At 40.3% G+C, this 18121-nt stretch overlaps 1 protein-coding gene across 1 annotated transcript in view; it reads left to right on the top strand.

The window, feature by feature from the left end:
• The first annotated feature begins 7093 nt into the window (after positions 1-7093).
• LOC119719142 (meiosis regulator and mRNA stability factor 1-like) overlaps positions 7094-18121 on the top strand; it is an 85229-nt gene continuing 74201 nt past the window's right edge. The window contains exons 1-3 of the mRNA XM_038188465.1: positions 7094-7271; positions 15469-15635; positions 17748-17959. Coding sequence (XP_038044393.1) covers positions 7243-7271; positions 15469-15635; positions 17748-17959 — 408 coding nt within the window. The 5' untranslated portion in view covers positions 7094-7242. The remainder of the gene's footprint in view (positions 7272-15468; positions 15636-17747; positions 17960-18121) is intronic.

Here is an 18121-nt window from a genome sequence, read left to right as displayed (position 1 = left end):
TTGAAGGGGGATCCGATCCGGCAAGGAGGATCGAAGTCTGCTTTGACTGCAAGTGTAAACGCGATGTGGATCGAGCCTTTAGGCCGATTGAATCCCCATTTTCTCGATCCCCCTTTCGGGAAGGATCCCCGCAATTGCGGATCCGATTTTTTTATTGAGCAGTCGAGGACGGACGTGTATGCTGTGATGGTTCCCAACGGTTCTGTGCACAGTACATAAAGGTGGTTGGTACTCGGCGTCCACCATGGCCACGTGCATGAAATCGGTGACTGTGTAGTGACGGGCCCGTCTTTTGTGTTAGTCCGAAAGTGTTTTGGTTGTTCCAAAATGATTTCTGCAGCACTGAGCTTTTTTTTTTTTTAATTCTATGAACATAGTTTTTGTAATTCTAACATTATTAGTAGGTAGAAAATGCGATTTTCTCACGCATTTTTCAGTTGATGCCATAGTACGAATGCGTTTAGCAACACTAGGCCTATGCATCGCTGCTGTGACCGCGGTGCTTATTTTCAGTGCTGCGTTTTGTCGTCTTCATCACTACTTTACCCAAAACAGATTTCTTAAAAAATTCAAAACCCTGGTTGGTTTTAAAAATCTATTACTAGTTGGGTGACTCCAATAGCCTGGATAGCCGGTTTATGTTCTCTTTACTAGGAATGGGGCCCGAAACTCCACATTCGCCATTAACGATGAAATTGCTGCCCACAACGAGTTCCCAAATCCGATCTTTTATCTAGTTCTGTTTATGCCAAATCTATGTTGTTTTAGATTTGTGGTTTGATTCGCTAGATCTTTTCATATTCCCAGTAAATTCACGTAATTTTCTTTTTGTTAAATACCGCTAAATACTGCATAAAGTCCTCCGAAAAGCAAGTTCACTTCGTCGTTCGGAACTTCGCAAGTCACGGCTTCTACATCCGTCATGATGGACAATGTGTGGCGGACTGATGAAGATTACAACAAAAATCGGGGGACCAGCATGATTGAAATATTAAGTAAATCATTCTTTTTGATTTACACTATAGAAGACAAGCAATGAGAGCGACAGAGTTGCAATAGCACGTCAGTAAAGAATGACAATCTTATGTTTCTGCACTGAATTTTACGCGCGAAGTTTGCCACACTCAATGCAGATTATAAAAATTCATTCTTCTGGCTTTAAGTCTAACTAAGTCTGGCTTGAAAAGCAAAAAACCACTGATCATTTTTTTCTTGAAAATGTGGGGCATGAGGCATTTTCCTATGGAGCGGACCAGAAAATGACCGTTTGTGACAGACCTTTGGTTGTTTATCTCAACGTATCTCGAGAATCATGTCACAGCACCTGGGGGTAGCGGTTTTGTAAAGAAGATGAAGTTCTCTTTCTATTCATATAAAACTCGATTTTATTGGTTAAGAAACCACTGATAATTTTTTCATCAAAGTTTTTTCCCCCAATGACTGGATTTGTTGCAGAGGTCAGTCTTGTGAGTGCACGTGACCTAAGCCCGCATTGTTGTGTTGGGCCGTTCCACTGACTCGGGGGGGGTATTACAATGTTTGCAGTGGATCATCGTGCAGTATGTACGTGTACTGTCATAGAGCTGTATCACACAGCTCTATGTTACATGTACGTGCACATGATGACCACTGATTTCGTTTAAGTTTGACGTGTATTTTTCAGGCCTTAATGTTCACTTTTGTGACATGTTCGTGGACTTGTCGAAGCTATATACTTAATGCACCAACTTGCCATTGGCACAGAATGTTTTGTTTTTATAACCTGTTTACCTAGCTTAGTCTATTTTGTTTTCTTGTTCATTTAACAATGTCATTTTATGCATACTCTGTGTTTGAACACTCGTGGTTTGTGACAAAATGTGTGAACGTATCGTTGAAATGCCAAAAAATATACATTAAGGCTGCTTGCTATATGCATGGAGGACGGATGGACGTGTCCCTCAGTTTGCATGATGTACCTGTGGGGGATCCTATGTGGTACTGGCCAGTGTGTTGTGTGTGGTATGCAAACCGCAAGGTCATTTGGACAAGCTGTGGAGCTTTCTCACACACAGTGATCTTTTGCGCGTTTGGGCCCCAAACTTTTCACTATGTGTCCCCCCCCCAAAAAAAAATTCTCATACAAATTCCTAAAAAATAAGTCGAAACCCCCCCCCCCCCCCCCCCCTGTTGTGACACCCCCCAAAAATTATACTGGTCTAATGTCCGCCTGTTCAAAATACGGTACACCATTCTGTAATGAGTGTTAATAATCGTCGAATTTGAACAGCCCCCCCCCCCCCCAGTTTTTGATTTTACGGAGGCCAAGTGTCCGGAAAAAAACGTGTGTACATTTTCAGATTTTTTGGCTGATGAAACCCCCCCCCCCTGCGAAAATTCCTGGATCTGCCACTGCTTTGGGCACTAAAATCAATCCGATTGCCTTTATACCTGGCACACACTTAGACCACCATCCACAGATGTGTGCCGAACATTGAAGTCATCGTGACGTCATCACGAGTCACGTGACGTCACAATATAGGTGCATATTGCCATGACAACAGGTCCGATTGGGTTAAAACTTGGTACGTACGTAAACCGGGATGTGTTATAGATGAAATTTAAATGACGTTATGATGACGTCATCACGTGACAAGTGACGTCATATTAAAAGTGCATACTTTGAAGGCCTATATCTACAGAACAACATGCCCGATTGGGTTAAAAGTTGGTAGTTACCTAGACCGGGATGTGTTATAGATAATAAAAAAATGAAGTGACGTCATGATGACGTCATCATGGGTCACATGACGTCACGTTAAAGATGAATAGATTTAATCTTTGAAAATCACTTTAAAATCAACTGTGAGAGACCTGAACATGACTTTTGCGGGAATTGATATAATAATCCAAGGTCTTCATTTTTGATATTATGTGCAAAATCATGTGACACTTCCTTCCGGTTGAAACCGGAAGTGCCTTGTAATTTAAAATTGGACAAAGGTGTGAACTTGCTTTCAACGATGTATGCTCTGGCTAAGTTGTTATTTCCAAATAAATTATAGTTATAGATGCAAATTGATGTGACGTCATTATGACATCATCACGTGAAATGTGACATCATAATTCAAAGCCCAATGAGAATGAAATCACATATTATATGACACAATTTATTATAAACAGAACTACACATCCTGCCTGGATGGAACTAGTTGAAACTTTACATGTCACATGTCACAAAAAGTAACCGAAACAGCCCTGTGTTTGCCTACAAACATAAGTCTAGTTGAGTATTATTTTTGGAGGAGTGTGGGGGCACAAGGATTTGGTTGTATATTTCACATGAGTATAATGTTTAGACATTTGTAAACAATCGGCATCACAGCAATTCATTGATGTAACCAGTTAAGAGAAATGTGAAATGAACTTGTCACCAAGCCAACCTACTCTCCACGCCCCCCTCCCCCCAAAAAAATGACCAGGAAAATCTTGTACCTCAATCTGTTTGGATTTACTCAGCAAGATGTACATTTTTGGCCCTTAGTTAAGATTTTTTGTTTTTAATGAAATACTGTTTTTAATGAAATACTGTGGGCATATGGAGTCCTCCCCCCCCCCATTTTGAAAATGGATGCCGCGCCTCTAAACGGGTAAGTTTGTGATGGCTTCACATTCGAAAAAAGAAAGATTTTCATGAATGTATTGTCCGTGTGGAGTTTCATCCATTTATAAAAGGTAGGCACATTTTTTTTTATAGGGGCATCATGACTACCCCCCCCCCATTTTACTATGGTTGCCACGCCCCTAAAAGGGTGTGTTTGCGATGGCTCCACGTCTGAATTTTTTCTCTTGAATATTAATGTCTGTGGGAATTAGCTTCATTCGTTTATGAGATGTGGGCACATTTTTTCCCATGGTGGGCATAATGAGAACCCCGCCCCTTTTTTTTGAATATGGCTGCACGTCTTGAATATTTTTCCTCATGAATGTCAATGTCTGTGCAAAGTTCCATTTCTCTATGAATGTGGGAACAATATTTCCATGGTGGGCATAATGAAACCCCGCCCCCTTTTTTTCTAATATGGTTGCCACGCCCCTAAAAGGGTGCGTTCGAGATGGCTCCAGATCTGGATTTTTTGTTTTAATGAATATAATTGTCTGTGGGACGTTTAATTTTTTCATGAAATATGGAAACAATTTTTTCCAATGTGGGCATTATAATTACCCCCCTTTTTTAAAATGGCTGCCACACCCCCAAAAAGGTACTTTTGTGGTGGCTCCAAATGTGGAAAACACTTATAATCTATATAATTATGTCTTTGTGAAGTTTCCTGCTTTTGTGACAAGTGGGAACAACCGTTGTCACTGCAGGCACGACAAGTCCCACCCCCTTTTTTAAATGGATGCCACGCCCCTAAAAGGGTAAATTTGTGATGGCTCTACATCTACAACATTTTCTCGCATGAATATAAACATCTGTGCCAAGTTTTATGCTTCCATGCAAAAGTGCACACAATTTTTTCATATATCCGCTGGACTATACCCCTCTCCTCCCCGATAAAAGAAATCCTCTTAAAAAAATACAGGAAGAACACCCTTAATTTACATTTAAAAGGACTCATCTGGCTGTATTCATTTGAGCAAAATTGTTACAATTGCTCCTGCAATATACATGGGAGAGATAAGTCATGTGGGATCAATAACTTTGTTTGTGTCTTTTTGCTTTCTAGAGGCAGAGTTGTAATGACTTGAGTCATTGACTCGACTCGAGTCACAATTTTTGGTGACTCGACTCGACTCGAGTCCCTAAGGGTAAATGACTCGACTCGACTCGAGTCACTGCGAGCTAATGACTCGACTCGACTCGACTCGAGTCCCTCATCAAAAGACTCGACTCGACTCGAGCGAATGCTAATAAGACTCTAGTCTCAAAAATAAAAGCACAACTTTGCGAAAAGTATTTGCAATGACTTACGGTGCAAATTTTGTGCTTGCTTCGATTTGTGAATAGCAGTCATGTACACATATAACGTGTCACAGACTCCCACCTCATGGTTCTAGAACGCACAAAATGCTATCTAGGAACCAGATTTTTAAACAAATTTCTAATTCGCTGTTTCATCGTTGGCTTTGGGCGATTTCTTATAAAGCTCTTGGATTCGAACACTGGCTAAACTTATGGCCTCCTTTTATAAATGTTGGTATATAGTGTTCAAATATTCGCGACTCGAATTGACTCGAGCTAAATATTTGACTTGACTCGACTCGACTCAACCTTTGGACCTAATGACTCGACTCGACTCGAGTCACTTCTTTAAAATGACTCGACTCGACTCGAGTCACTTCTTTAAAATGACTCGACTCGACTCGACTGTAACCTATGATCCATTCCGGCTCTGATGTGTCATCAAATGTTTTTTTTTTCAACATCTACAAAAATCGCTCCTTGTTAATGACTGTAGGCAATAACATCTGTGTACTGTTGTAGTCTCCATTGTGTGGCTGAATTGACTTACAAAGGATTTGTTGCATGGATACTGTGGCGGGGTCCTGGACCTTAAACCACATATTCCCATGTGCACTGGACTGTAAAGATTTCAGCCGCTTTGTGTATGAAATGTGTGAAGTTGGTTTGTACTAACTGTACAAAATGACAGTTTACAAGTACACATACATGTACAGCACACATAAACCTGAACTCCCTAGCATGATTTTCTATAATAATATACAAAATTACATGTAGAGTTATTCAGAATTAGATCAATGGACTCAATTGCAGTGTTTAGAATTAGTACTTGAAACTTTGTATTTGACTGAATATATATAAGGTTTACTTGGTGTCATCATCATTAACCAGGCATCCATTTTTTATTTAATTAACTTTTGAGATTATCCCTTTTGATAGTACCCCTATGATTTTTTAGCCTAGTAGAATACTTCCTTACTGACGTTTCACAACTTATGAAAAAAATCCAAGTAAACAGGACATAAACATGGCTAAAAAACAACAAAGGATTCCATATTGCACTGGTCACTTGATGGAGTGCAAAACAGGCAAACTACATGAATCATGTTACTAAAGCAGAGGATAACACTGTACAGGGTCAAAAAGACTGTTTTCAAAAAGAGACGGGTTGCTTTCCTGATAGGCTTTGAACTAATCTGTTTCTTAACAAATTCGTCAGTAATGTCAGGAAAAACAAACTCCTCCAAGTTGTAGTGAGCCGCAGCATGAACATTGGTACTTATCATCCCCATAAAGCAACACTTGACTGAATATTCTCGGCCATGCGCTGACCATGTGTCGAGAAGTTGTCATTGAATACATCAGCCACATCGACCAGATCATTCAGTTGCTCTTCACATTGGGAAGTGATAGAGGTCACTACACTCTAAAAAGTAGATGAGTTGCTTTTGTTTGACTCAATAGCAGAAACAAAGTAGCTGCTCTTGTCCTCATGCATACGCCCAGTTACGCAGGCACATGTGTGTAATTTCTTTCCCATGACACAGCCTGTGACCGATGGGTTGTATGCACTATTTTGTGAACTACACCTCAGTGGTTAAAGTGAACAGCTTTTTTTGTTGTTGTTAACCTGGCACCTGTGGAAACCAAACATTACACAGAACAGTTGGAACATGTGATATAAATTACTAGCCCCCAAAACATGTTCATTTACGAAGAAAGTACAGCAAATACAAATGTTGTCTACAGCCTTTAATTTATGTAAAAATGACCCACTTCAAACATGATTTTCTGGAAACATGCATTTTGCTGTGGGAAGGGACTTTGCCTTGTCATGAAAGCAGTGACTAATTTTTTTTTGTTCCAAAACTATAACACTGTCCTGTAATATAAGCACACAAACGTAAGTTAACAAAAAAATCTCAGAGGACGGCAAATCTGTTCTCTCTCTTGTTGTTCTCAAATGTATATTAAAACATGTTCTTACATGCGCACACAGAAAACTTGCCTTATTATATAGCAGTGGTTATCAAATTAAATATGTTGTCTCTTTTTTTAAATAACAAAAATCAAACATATTGAAGTAAATTTTAAATTATTTGGTGAGATATGGTTATTGCATCTGAAGCTGGTGTGATTCTTTTCATTTATACAGGGAGCCTTTACCAGAGCCATGTGAACCATTTTGTTCCATCCATGATTGTCAAGACACTCTGCAATACAGACATGTGACACAAGACCCATTTGTCATCGTGTCCATCCGGACATTTTCTTCTCAGGTTCACACTCTGCTGCTAATGCACAATGGAAAGATACCACTAATCAGGTACCGTACTTATAGTTTAGTACATTCACATTTACTTTTGATTGTCAATTCAGATATTAATACTAAGACTTCTAGTGTACAAGGCGGTCGCTATAGCAACCACTCAAGAACATTATAATCTTTGCATCTTATCAAAATATTCTCTGCACCAAAGGGTTTACAGTTTAGCTGAGAGATTGAATTTGTAGTTCCGTGTGTTACATATATTCACATTTGTAGAAGATATAGCCCTTCACATATGGCAGAGAAAACTTATGCAGAGAAAAATTATGCTATCATTAACATAAGACTATTACATTGCTCACCACACTACATGCCCTATGGATTGCCAAAATACAATTGGATACTGTATCCTTTTCCAGTCCATGACACTAACATATTCAACTTCCAACACATTCAAAGTATTTGATTTTGTTTATAAATCTGCACTGTTATAAAATACTGTGAACTTTGGTTGGCTAAAAGTGGGCCACCAAAGCAGCAAGGGGTTCCACCCTACAGTATCAAAGACTAAAAAAGATAATTGGGGTGTAAACAAGACCTAAAACAGTCTGGGCTCTACTGAGCGGAGACGTTACTTTAGAAACTCGCGTTTATTTGGTAAACAAAAATAAAATATGATAAGCATTATCAATTTCCAACAGAGGTACAGTGCGACAGAAAAAAGTAATTTGATATAAAAATTACTATGAAATGCAAAAGTGAGATATAAAATAGAGGCATTAAAATGGATTTTTGGTGATGGCATCAAACTCAAAGTAATTCCTAATCCAAGAAGAGCGAACTTTACATTTACGTTGATCAAAACTCAATCCTCTCAGCCCATTTTTAGTTGTCACCATGTCGTTTCTCAAAAACTCATCCAAGTCAGCTAAATTTCCCAACTTTTTTGGCAAATTGTATGCCTTCATAGTTAATGTTGCAATCACTCACACTGAATTGTGCATTTACCCCTCAATTAATGACATAACCAGATTGTTTTAACCAGATTATCATTGAATGCTTCAAGTTAACCCTTGAGTTGGGTTTCAGGTTTGGTTCAGCAAGGTTAGAAATTGTTTTCCAAACAATGTTTCATATCAGGTTCAGGAGCAATCGGTATGTCAAAGCGACGTACATCTTTAACTATCAGCAAGCATAAGAAATTGCAGGACCCAGTGTCCTATTCCAAAATTCAGCCAAGCCATGCCAAAGCAGCCACATGGTTGCGAAGGTGAAGCATGGCCCGTTGATAAGCAAAGTTAATCAAATTACCTACTTAGACGCTATAACAGAGCAGTGAAATTCATGCACCTGAAAAAAACATGGCCTTTTAAATGTTTTGTTTCTCAGAAAATATGCTCAGTATGATTGAAAAGTTAAATTATAACAGAAGAAGAAATTCTAAACTTCATGTCAGTGAAAAAAATCGCCGTCATCGATGCTGAAACCTCAATACTGGTTACTAGTAAAGCTGACCTTCAAGTCAGGAAGACATTGTTCGAAAACATCCCCAAATCTATGTATTCATATCAGTTTCTAGGAATTTCCGAAAGTTGTTATTTCACGAGTAGTTGAACACTTTATATCATCTAAGTATGTTCCAAATTTCAGCTTAATCTGTTGTTGCAAACGCTAGTGTTACACCTTGAACTATCTCCAAGGAAAATTTCCAAACCACATGCATGGTTTTCAGCAAAGATTCAATAGCACCGTAGGCACTATGATTGACTGATTTCGGCCCGGCAACACACTGAAGAAGCGCATATTCATTAGCATCACTTGGCGTGACTTGGCGTTGGTTTTGGTATCGACCAACGGAAGCCGGCAGAAAGGGTGATATTTATTAAGTAATAACTCGTGAAGGAGGCTTTTCTGCAAATTTTTACTGCACACCAGTGGCACAACGCAAAGCCCGCCTGCCGGCCACTGCTACAGAGCCAAAGTTGTCTCTGACCTCATCTGCTGGAGATTGCCTTGCCCCAACAGAGGGAGGAGACCCCTCAACTACGTCGACACTGTATGCAATGATGTGAGCCAGCACGTTGATGACATCACCACGGCCATGGTGGACAAGAGAGTCTGGAGGAGTTTGGTTTCATCCATCTCGGCTGCGGCCGCCCAATGATGATGATGATGATAATGGATAGGAACCTTATTAATATTCGTGAGGCTTGAAAAGTTTGACAGATATTGCAAACACCAGTGTTACAACTTTAAAATGTGCACGTAGCCAGGCCTATTTTTCCAATTTCAACAAAAAGTAATGAACATATCACAACGATTTTTAGCACATACTTGGATCATTATAAGGGAAATAAGGGGGGGGGGGGAGGGGTTTCATCAGAAAAAAAAATCTGAAATGTAGACAGCTTTTTTTCACTTGGCCTCCGTAAAATAAAATAATGGTGTTTTTTTTTTGTGTTTTTTTTCAAATTCGACAATTATTAACACTATATTACAGAATAGTGTACAAATACCCCCTATTAAGCTGGCTCTGTCAGTATTTTGTGCACAGGCGGACATTATACCAGTAAATTTTGTTTTGGGTGTGAGAGGGGGGGGGGGTTCACATAATTGTTTTTATGAATTTCTATGAAAAAAAAAATGTTGACAGAGCTAGGTTTTTCTTTTTAACGACCCCCCCCACCCCCCCCCCCCCCTTCACCCCCCCGATCCGCACCTGGAGATATGGTCTTCCAAACGGGAGAAATTAAGGTTCAAAGATTTCACCCGCCAATGTGAACATGTCTGTGTGCATGTAGTTTCATTCAATATAAAGTGTTACGTAACCTTTAGAAATCGCCCTTTGCAACCACACGGCTGAAAGTGCTCTATTTGACACACTCAATTTGTAAAATTTCAACTGATTGTCGAGTTGAGTTGAGTTACGTACATGGAACCACCTTGTTTATCATCAACAGCATAAAGAAATGTGAACCGCAATTGTTTTGGATGCTTTTGTGTGTGTGTGTGTGTGTGTGTGTTGGGGTTTTCTGGATGGATAATACCTTTGGCGATGGGCAGCCGCCCCATGTTTATGGGGGCTCTAACCTCTGCTTCCAACAGTGCATCCTAGCTCATGTATGGCTCCACGGAACTGCTCATGTACGACAGTGGCCACACCCCAGTATACTGACCTTGGCTGGTCTGCTGAACTACATGAGTGAACCTGTAAGGTGGATTCAGGGGCTGGCAGCTGCAATCACAGCATGGTCACTTTCTTCATGCAAGTGTCTCCGGTATGTTGTAGCAGACAGTCAAGTGGAGGAACTTGCTTCGGAGTCAACGGTTGTTGGTCATAAGGCGTAGTTAGTTCGCCACTGCGGGGCAGCCTTCTTTCATCCCAGCCGTCATGCCGTGCGTTCTGCTGGTTCAGATGAATGCAAGGTCTCGGGCATTCATTGTCCCGGGCAAGCATTCGCTCTCAATAACTTTTGCCTCAGCGCTTGGCGCCTCACAGTCATGATTGTACGTCTAAATTAGAATAAGCGACTGGCAAATCGGATGTCATCCTTTTTGGGGACTTTCGATGCCCGGCAAGGGTTGTGTTCCAGGCAGGCGCGTCTGGGTTGATATCCTGCTACTGCCTCCCTTGTGTTAGCTTGTTGGAATGTTCACTCCCTGAGTATTCATACATATCGCTAAACTTCTTCCCCAAGAAAGTCTGCGGTGGTCGACCTCTTACTCATCTGGGCATAAGTGTCTGTGCTCTCAGTGAGACCTGGCTTACCAGTAGTGGCTCGACTCGCGAGGCTAAGGGCAGTTTTACGGGAAAGGTTGCAAAATGAAAAATAGGAAATCGATGCTTTATTTCATAGGAAGACTTTGTTGGAATTTGCTGGTTTTTGTCTCACAAGGACTGTAATGTTGTAGCAATCTCCAGAAAAAAAATTACAGCTCTGCGCATTATGGTTTTCAAATTATAAGCTCACATGGGTGCTAAAGCACAAGATTTGGAGTCTCATTCACATTTTCTAGAAACTGCAATTGATGAGAATTAAAAATAAATGCCATGGGAACCACCCAGACTTGCAAGGACATTGAAGTATGTCCCAAAAATATGTACACCAAATTTCATTAGGATTGGCCAACTCGTTCTTTTGTAATGCCGTTTTGAGTGAGACATTGATATGTTTGTTAAATGTTTTTTTTTAAATGTCCTTTCCTGAACATGGTATTTTTTTCCAGAATTAAAAGAAAGAATACACAACTTATTTCCTGTCAAAATGATGCTACACACTCCAGTATTCAAGTATAAAAAGATGGGAATTGGATAATCACAAGTAAATTTGATACAGCAGCAGTCGCATATGCCATGCAAATGTTTGTTAAAAATGTCCTTTCCTGAACATGGCCCCCCTTTTTTTACAGGAATTCAGAGATAAAACTTTTTTGACATAAACATGTACCTAGGGGTGTACTTACTAGATTTAACAGACTACAAAAAGAATCAGACTCGAACCTTGCTTGCTGTCATGACATTGTCGTTAAACTGCATTGTCCTTTCCTGAACATATAGTTTAACAGAGTACTTGGCAAAACCATTGTTGCAGAAATTTGATGAAGTTTATGCTTATATTGTCTGTAAAGTTTATGTTCTAAAATTAAAACCAACTAAATGGCAAGAAAGTGTTAACGTTTTGTTCTTACAGGTCATTTACTCACTCATGATTACACACACAATGAGTAAACATGTGCATATACATTTATCTTTACAAGTCACACTTAAATCCAATATTTGTCAGGAATTGGCTAATTTACAGTTTCAAACCATCCCTTCCACAAAATACACACATTAGTTTGAGTAAATGTAATAAAAAATTACTGTTTTAGTCTAGTTTCTGTGTATTCAAGTGTTCAGGATAGGACACTTTTTTAAACAAGTTTAACAACATCTGTTATACATTGTACCGCACTGTTTTAACAATTCTTTCTGTGTGCAGCCATTTCATTAGTTTAATTGCTATGAAAAATGGAACAGTCAAGCTTATGCACTGATCATGCACAACTTGTATGTTGATCCTTGTTAAAATGTGTGTCCTTTCCTGAACATGTTTGAAACATTTAACAAGGAACAAGTACAGATACACATGAACCTTCCTCCGTGCAAACATGTACTGTACGTGTGTACAAATTCTTTAAACTGTTTTGGGCTTGATGTGCCTATTCCTTAGATCCCATTTTGTAAAAAGCACCATGCTGACTGAATTTTTTTTCACTGGATGGTACAGTTTAATTATCTAGGCATTTCTTTGTGGGGCATGCACATGTACATGTATACATGTATACCGGTATCAGTGTCTCAATACAAAGTTATGTTTTCACCAGCAGTAATTATAATCATTTGAATGGACATTACTTCAGACCATAGAGCTAGACTAACTTTATTGTCATTCAGGAAATGCATGGTGCTACCAGTACCGGTATGCTAAGCATTGTTAAATATTTTGTCCTTTCCTGAACGTAAATTTAGTTAGGTGGAGCAATAACAAGGTACAAACTGATCTGCCTCACACATGTATAGCCTCCCAACTCTAGTTTTATGGTTATATTTCTTGTATTATGTTGCTTCATAAGATCAAACTTGACTGAATGTAGTAATTGTTAAAATTGTTGTCCTTTCCTGAACATAGTAAACCCTTTTCATAGCAATGATAAAGACCATGGTAACTCTGTAACGCAGCACACTATATACACAAATTGTTTTGCCAATTGTTCTACCATGTACACAGCCTTTGGACAAAAGTGCAAATAATCAGCAGGCTGCATGGTTTTCCGTAAATCAGAAATGAAAGTTTGTGTTTCAAGGAAAAGAGAGCTATAAAATTGAATTTTCCGTCAGTATATGAAAAAACATGGTATTTTTCATAGCCTAGAGTGCATTAATATTCAAGACATGACTACTGTGATGACTATCAATCATTTTAAAGCAACTCTAAGCATGTTTGAGATGTGGAATTAGCAGTTTATGATACCTACCTTTATTTGACAAATTTTATGGTCTGTAAAGTGTAAAGTGCCTTAAAATTGAAACGAAAAAATGTTTAAGCCTTGACTTTAACATTTTCTAGTACCTTTATGTATGTACTTTCAACAAATAAACATGTTGTATCCATACAACAAGTTTCATTTTTGACCCCCCGTGAGACTTTTTTGCAACCTTTCCCGTGAAACTGCCCCTAACTTCTCCTTCTGGAGCGGTTACCCAGACAATGCAAGACCTATGCATGGAGTTGGCCTTGCAATTCAGAACTCTTTGCTCTCATGCATCCAACAACCTGTTTCCCATTCTCCCCGACTCATGTCCATGCGGATTCGCCTCAGTAGCGGCCTTGTCACTGTCATCTCTGCATACGCTTCAACTCTGATGGCTGATTCTGTGGAAAAGGAGTAATTCTATCAACTGCTTGACAATATTTTGCGTAGCATACCACCTGGGGATAGCATTGTGCTCGCTGGAGACTTCAATGCATGCATCGGATCTGATTTCAGGTCTTAGAGTGGTGTCATTGGTCCTCACGGCCTGGGCAAAATGAACGATAATGGGCAACGTCTCCTTGAGTGCTGTGCCGGCCATGACCTGTGTCTTACAAGCACATTCTTCGCAGGTTCACCTCGCTCCAAGGCCACCTGGATGCATCCTCACTCACACTGATGGCATCAACTCGACCACATCATTGTAAGGAAGGGGCAATTGCGAGATGTTCATCAAAGCCGTAGCATGCACTCTTCAGACTGCAACACTGACCAGGCCTTTATCTGCTGCAAGCTCAGAATGCAACCGAAAAAGTTTCATCAAGCTCATCCGAAGCCAACCAATGCAGTTGATACCTCCGCTACTTGGGACATCACACGCGTCACCAAGTTCCAAGAGCTCCTCACCGATCATGTCAGTTCATCCCCTACACCCAACAATCCCAGTCCCGCATGGTCCAGGCTTACAGTCATGGACTGCATTCTCACTGCCTTTGGTCGGCGTACTTGAACACAACCCGACTAGTTTTGTGATAGAGCTGACATCCTGCTCCCAGCTCTTGAGGCCAAACGTGCAGCCAGAATGAAAGTCACCATGCTTCATACCCGCTCCTCGTCATCTGCACTCCGTGCTGCTAAGAGTAACGTCCAAGGCCTTACTCAAACTGCCCTATGTCACTACTGGTCTGGTCTCAGTGCTCGCATCCAACATTGTGCTGACTCAGGGGACCTTTATGGCCTCTACAACGGTATTAAAGAGGCCGTCGGCCCTACCCCAAAGAAGAGTGCTCCACTGCTGTCTGCTTCTGGCGTTACCCTCACTGATCCATCAGCACGGCTTGACCGGTGGGCAGAGCACTACAGCTCTCTGTATGCTAGTGAAGCTGAAGTGAGCCCTGATGCATTAACCTCTCTGCCACAACTTCCAATCCTGCATGAGCTTGATAGCAATATAACTCTGGATGCAGTGAAACGTGCCGACCCAGACTGCGATACAAAGATGTCCTGAAATGTGATCTCGCCGCTTTTGGGATACCAAACATTACTTGGGAGTCAACTGCCAGCAACCGTTCCCATTGGCGCTCTGCTATCTACAATGGTTGCTCTACCTCAACACAGCTGTACTTAGATGACTGTGAGAGTCGCCGTCTTCATTGTCGTTCACGATGGGATGGGCCATGATGATGATGTGTATTTTTCCGTTTTTATGTATTCATTTCAAGTATTAGACACTCAGATTTGTTATATTTGCACAGCAAGAATTTCTGAATGCCCTCCACTGGTGCATGTACAAGGTGGCTGGTCACTAATTCCACCCAAGCATGCTGACACTGGGTGCACAAATCTTCTCTCTCATGACAATGCATGTATAGGGCTTAAATTTCCCATCATTAATGGAAAGGAAAATGTTGATATATTTATGGTGCAAGTTTTGATAATTTGGGTCAAGCAAATAGAAAAATGGGATGCTAAGATAGGCGTTGCTGATATTGCTGTACTCCATGAGTTTCGAAGAAAACAAGGAGAATGCCAGCTATCCCTGATGGATGTAAGCAATAACAATTACACTGTAAAGTAAATAAGGTATACATTTTGTAGCTATCCAGAGCCCATGCCAAAGACTCTACTCCGTTTGCTACAGATTTGAGTATGAACAATTGCTCTGTTGTTGTGAAATTAGCTTTTGCAAGAATTGACATACATGTACTTGATTTCGTATGTGTATTTTTTGTCTTCACAGTTTTATGGTTTGTTATGCTGCTGAATTCTCAACATTAACAGAGGACTTTGAAAATGGAGTACCTTTGGAACACTTGTTGACCTGTATCCAAGGTGTACGAGTAGGAGTGAGTCGAGACGGCTTCAAAACTGTGTGTTGGGAACAGAGTAAACCACAGCCAGAAACTGGTATGGAATAGTGCAAATATTTGATAGCTGAGTTTCCACGCAAAGATGGTGACATCACAAACTCAAAGAGTTTTTATTATATCTACGTATGTTCCATTTTGTTGCAGAGGGTTATAATCACAAACATGAAGCACAAAACTGTGGTACATTTTTTACTCAGAGACACTTTCACAGTCACTCTTCAGTGCACTGGTACTAATTTTGTCCCCGGCCAAAAGCTGTTGCTCCCTCTTTTTCTTACAATTTTTTAACCTTGAGCACTTCCTACCACCGATATTTTCTAGCCAGGCATACGCTTACAACATCATGTGAAAGCACACTTTGAAAAAAAAGCACAATGTCATGGTTGGTGGAGTTTTTTCTGGCAGACCGTTTGTTTGACATTGACATGTACATTCAGGCCACTTACAGTCATTTTGTGAATCATTGGCTACAAAATGTCACTATGTCATATATATATGTCTGCTATATTTATGATACAGACCTCTAGTTTCCTTGCAGGATGCACTGTTGGATTTTCCTGTAGTGCATTGATTGATCATTATTGTGATCATGATCAGTGATGATCATTTATGCAATGTCATTTTATGAACTCTGCAGGAACAGTAGATGGCAATTCATTGGGAGGTTGGTATGCATATGGCAAGAAGTACACACAACTTATTTTGTGCTGAATTTGCACAGGCGTCATCATCATCTGCAAAGCATTCAAGAGTCCCTCCCAGTGGTCTCTATCAACTCTCCCTTTGTAAACACTGGGAAAGTTCGCGCAAGAACTATTGTTGACCAATGGTTAACCATAGTTCGACTAAAATTAGCCCAAACTCTGTCTGGTCGACGATGGTTGACTACGCTAGTCAACTATTTGGAACCAGCCTACTGGGCCTGGTTGCATCGCTGGTTACCAATAGCCGCGGGCATTCATAACGTACAGCAGGGAGCCCGGACCCGAAGTTTTGCGATGACATTTTGACCAGACCTTTGACTAGAGACGTTCGCACATTGCTATTAGTACACAGGCGTAAGTTACGTCACAAATCAACCACTAGTTCAACGTGGAGTCTTTACACATGCACACTATTTAACCAAAATTTTAAGCTTTCATAAACCTCCTGTATCTTTATAAAAAATGCTCTTGACTTAACATCGATACAATATGTGTCTGTGCATTATGCACAATTCATAAGTACCCAAGACAGTTTACCCATTCCTATTGGTTGAGAGCCCATCACATGGCCGGTCTTAAGCGGATGATAAAGACCGGCTGGCTGGTCTTAAACACTTTCCAGTGCCACATGAAATTGGGCTCCTATGAAATCCAGTGCCTTTTTACCGTTTTATTGGTTGAACATTTACAATCCTCAAGTAGGCATGCGCAATACTACCAGTGATTCAGTATTTCATAGTCCTAACTTCAAAACGCAATTTTTGACTTGTTTTGAATCTTTGACCGAAAAATTTTGACAGAAAAGGAATTTTTCTGTCAGATTCCCCTGTTTATGGGACACCCTGCCCGCAGACGTTGTGGATAGCCTGATCTTTGGTCTGAACGCTTTCATGAGGCTAAACTGAGGTTACACTGGCTGACTCCTGGTGTGAACTACATCACCCTAAGTGTTGTACAGATGGGACTTTGCTAAACCTTATCCACAATCCAGTTGGCCCTTCTTTTAATCTTGTTTTTTTCCCCGTTTTGTTCTCGTTTTATGTGCTTGTTTGTTTGTTTGTTTATCTTGCTTGGGGCTTGTGTTTGTATGCTTGTGCGGTCGTTGCTTGTTTCCTGGGTCATTATGTTTTCCCAAGGCATAACTAAGGGAAAGTGAATGCTCCATGGTCACCGGGGGAGGCTAGTTTTACTACACCATTAGTTCAGTCGATTGTATTAGAACACCACACCCACAGATTATGCTTGATTTTAAGAGATTGCCGATTAAATTAACCAAAATCACATTAATGTGTACTTCTGTTGACTGACCTGAAACATACAAACAAAAGTTACAGGGTTCAAAATCAAAATGACAGGAACCCTTACTTTTGTAATGTATTAGATTTTTGCACTCAAATTTAATGTAACATAAATATAATGTAGAGATCTTTATTTGTTTAAAATAGGAAGCAGAAGCAGCACTCCTTTGCTACCTCCACAGTTATTCCAGTTTAGTAAGGAGGCAGTTGAGCTTCTCAAACACACTCCAAGATGCAGACTGGCCTTCTCAAAGTTCATTCCCAGCTACCATCATCACTTTGGTCGTCAGTGCCGTGTAGCAGACTATGGCTTTCTTAAGCTCATAGAACTTTTTGATGCAATATCACACGTGATGCAGGTACCATACCCATTAGTCCCAGTACTGCCCTGCCTGTTACTCCTTATACCACCCAAAACTGCCCCAGCAAACTATGGTTTGCGATTTCATCAAGAAAATACAATGTAGTACTATCTAATACAAGTGCTAATTGGTTAGAGAAGTTAGGGTCATTCCGTGTCT

Source organism: Patiria miniata, unplaced genomic scaffold, assembly GCF_015706575.1.
Source record: "Patiria miniata isolate m_02_andy unplaced genomic scaffold, ASM1570657v1 HiC_scaffold_8, whole genome shotgun sequence".
NCBI classification, from domain to species: domain Eukaryota; kingdom Metazoa; phylum Echinodermata; class Asteroidea; order Valvatida; family Asterinidae; genus Patiria; species Patiria miniata.
The sequence above is the reverse complement of the archived record's forward strand: the minus strand, read 5'-3'. Positions and strand labels throughout refer to the sequence as shown.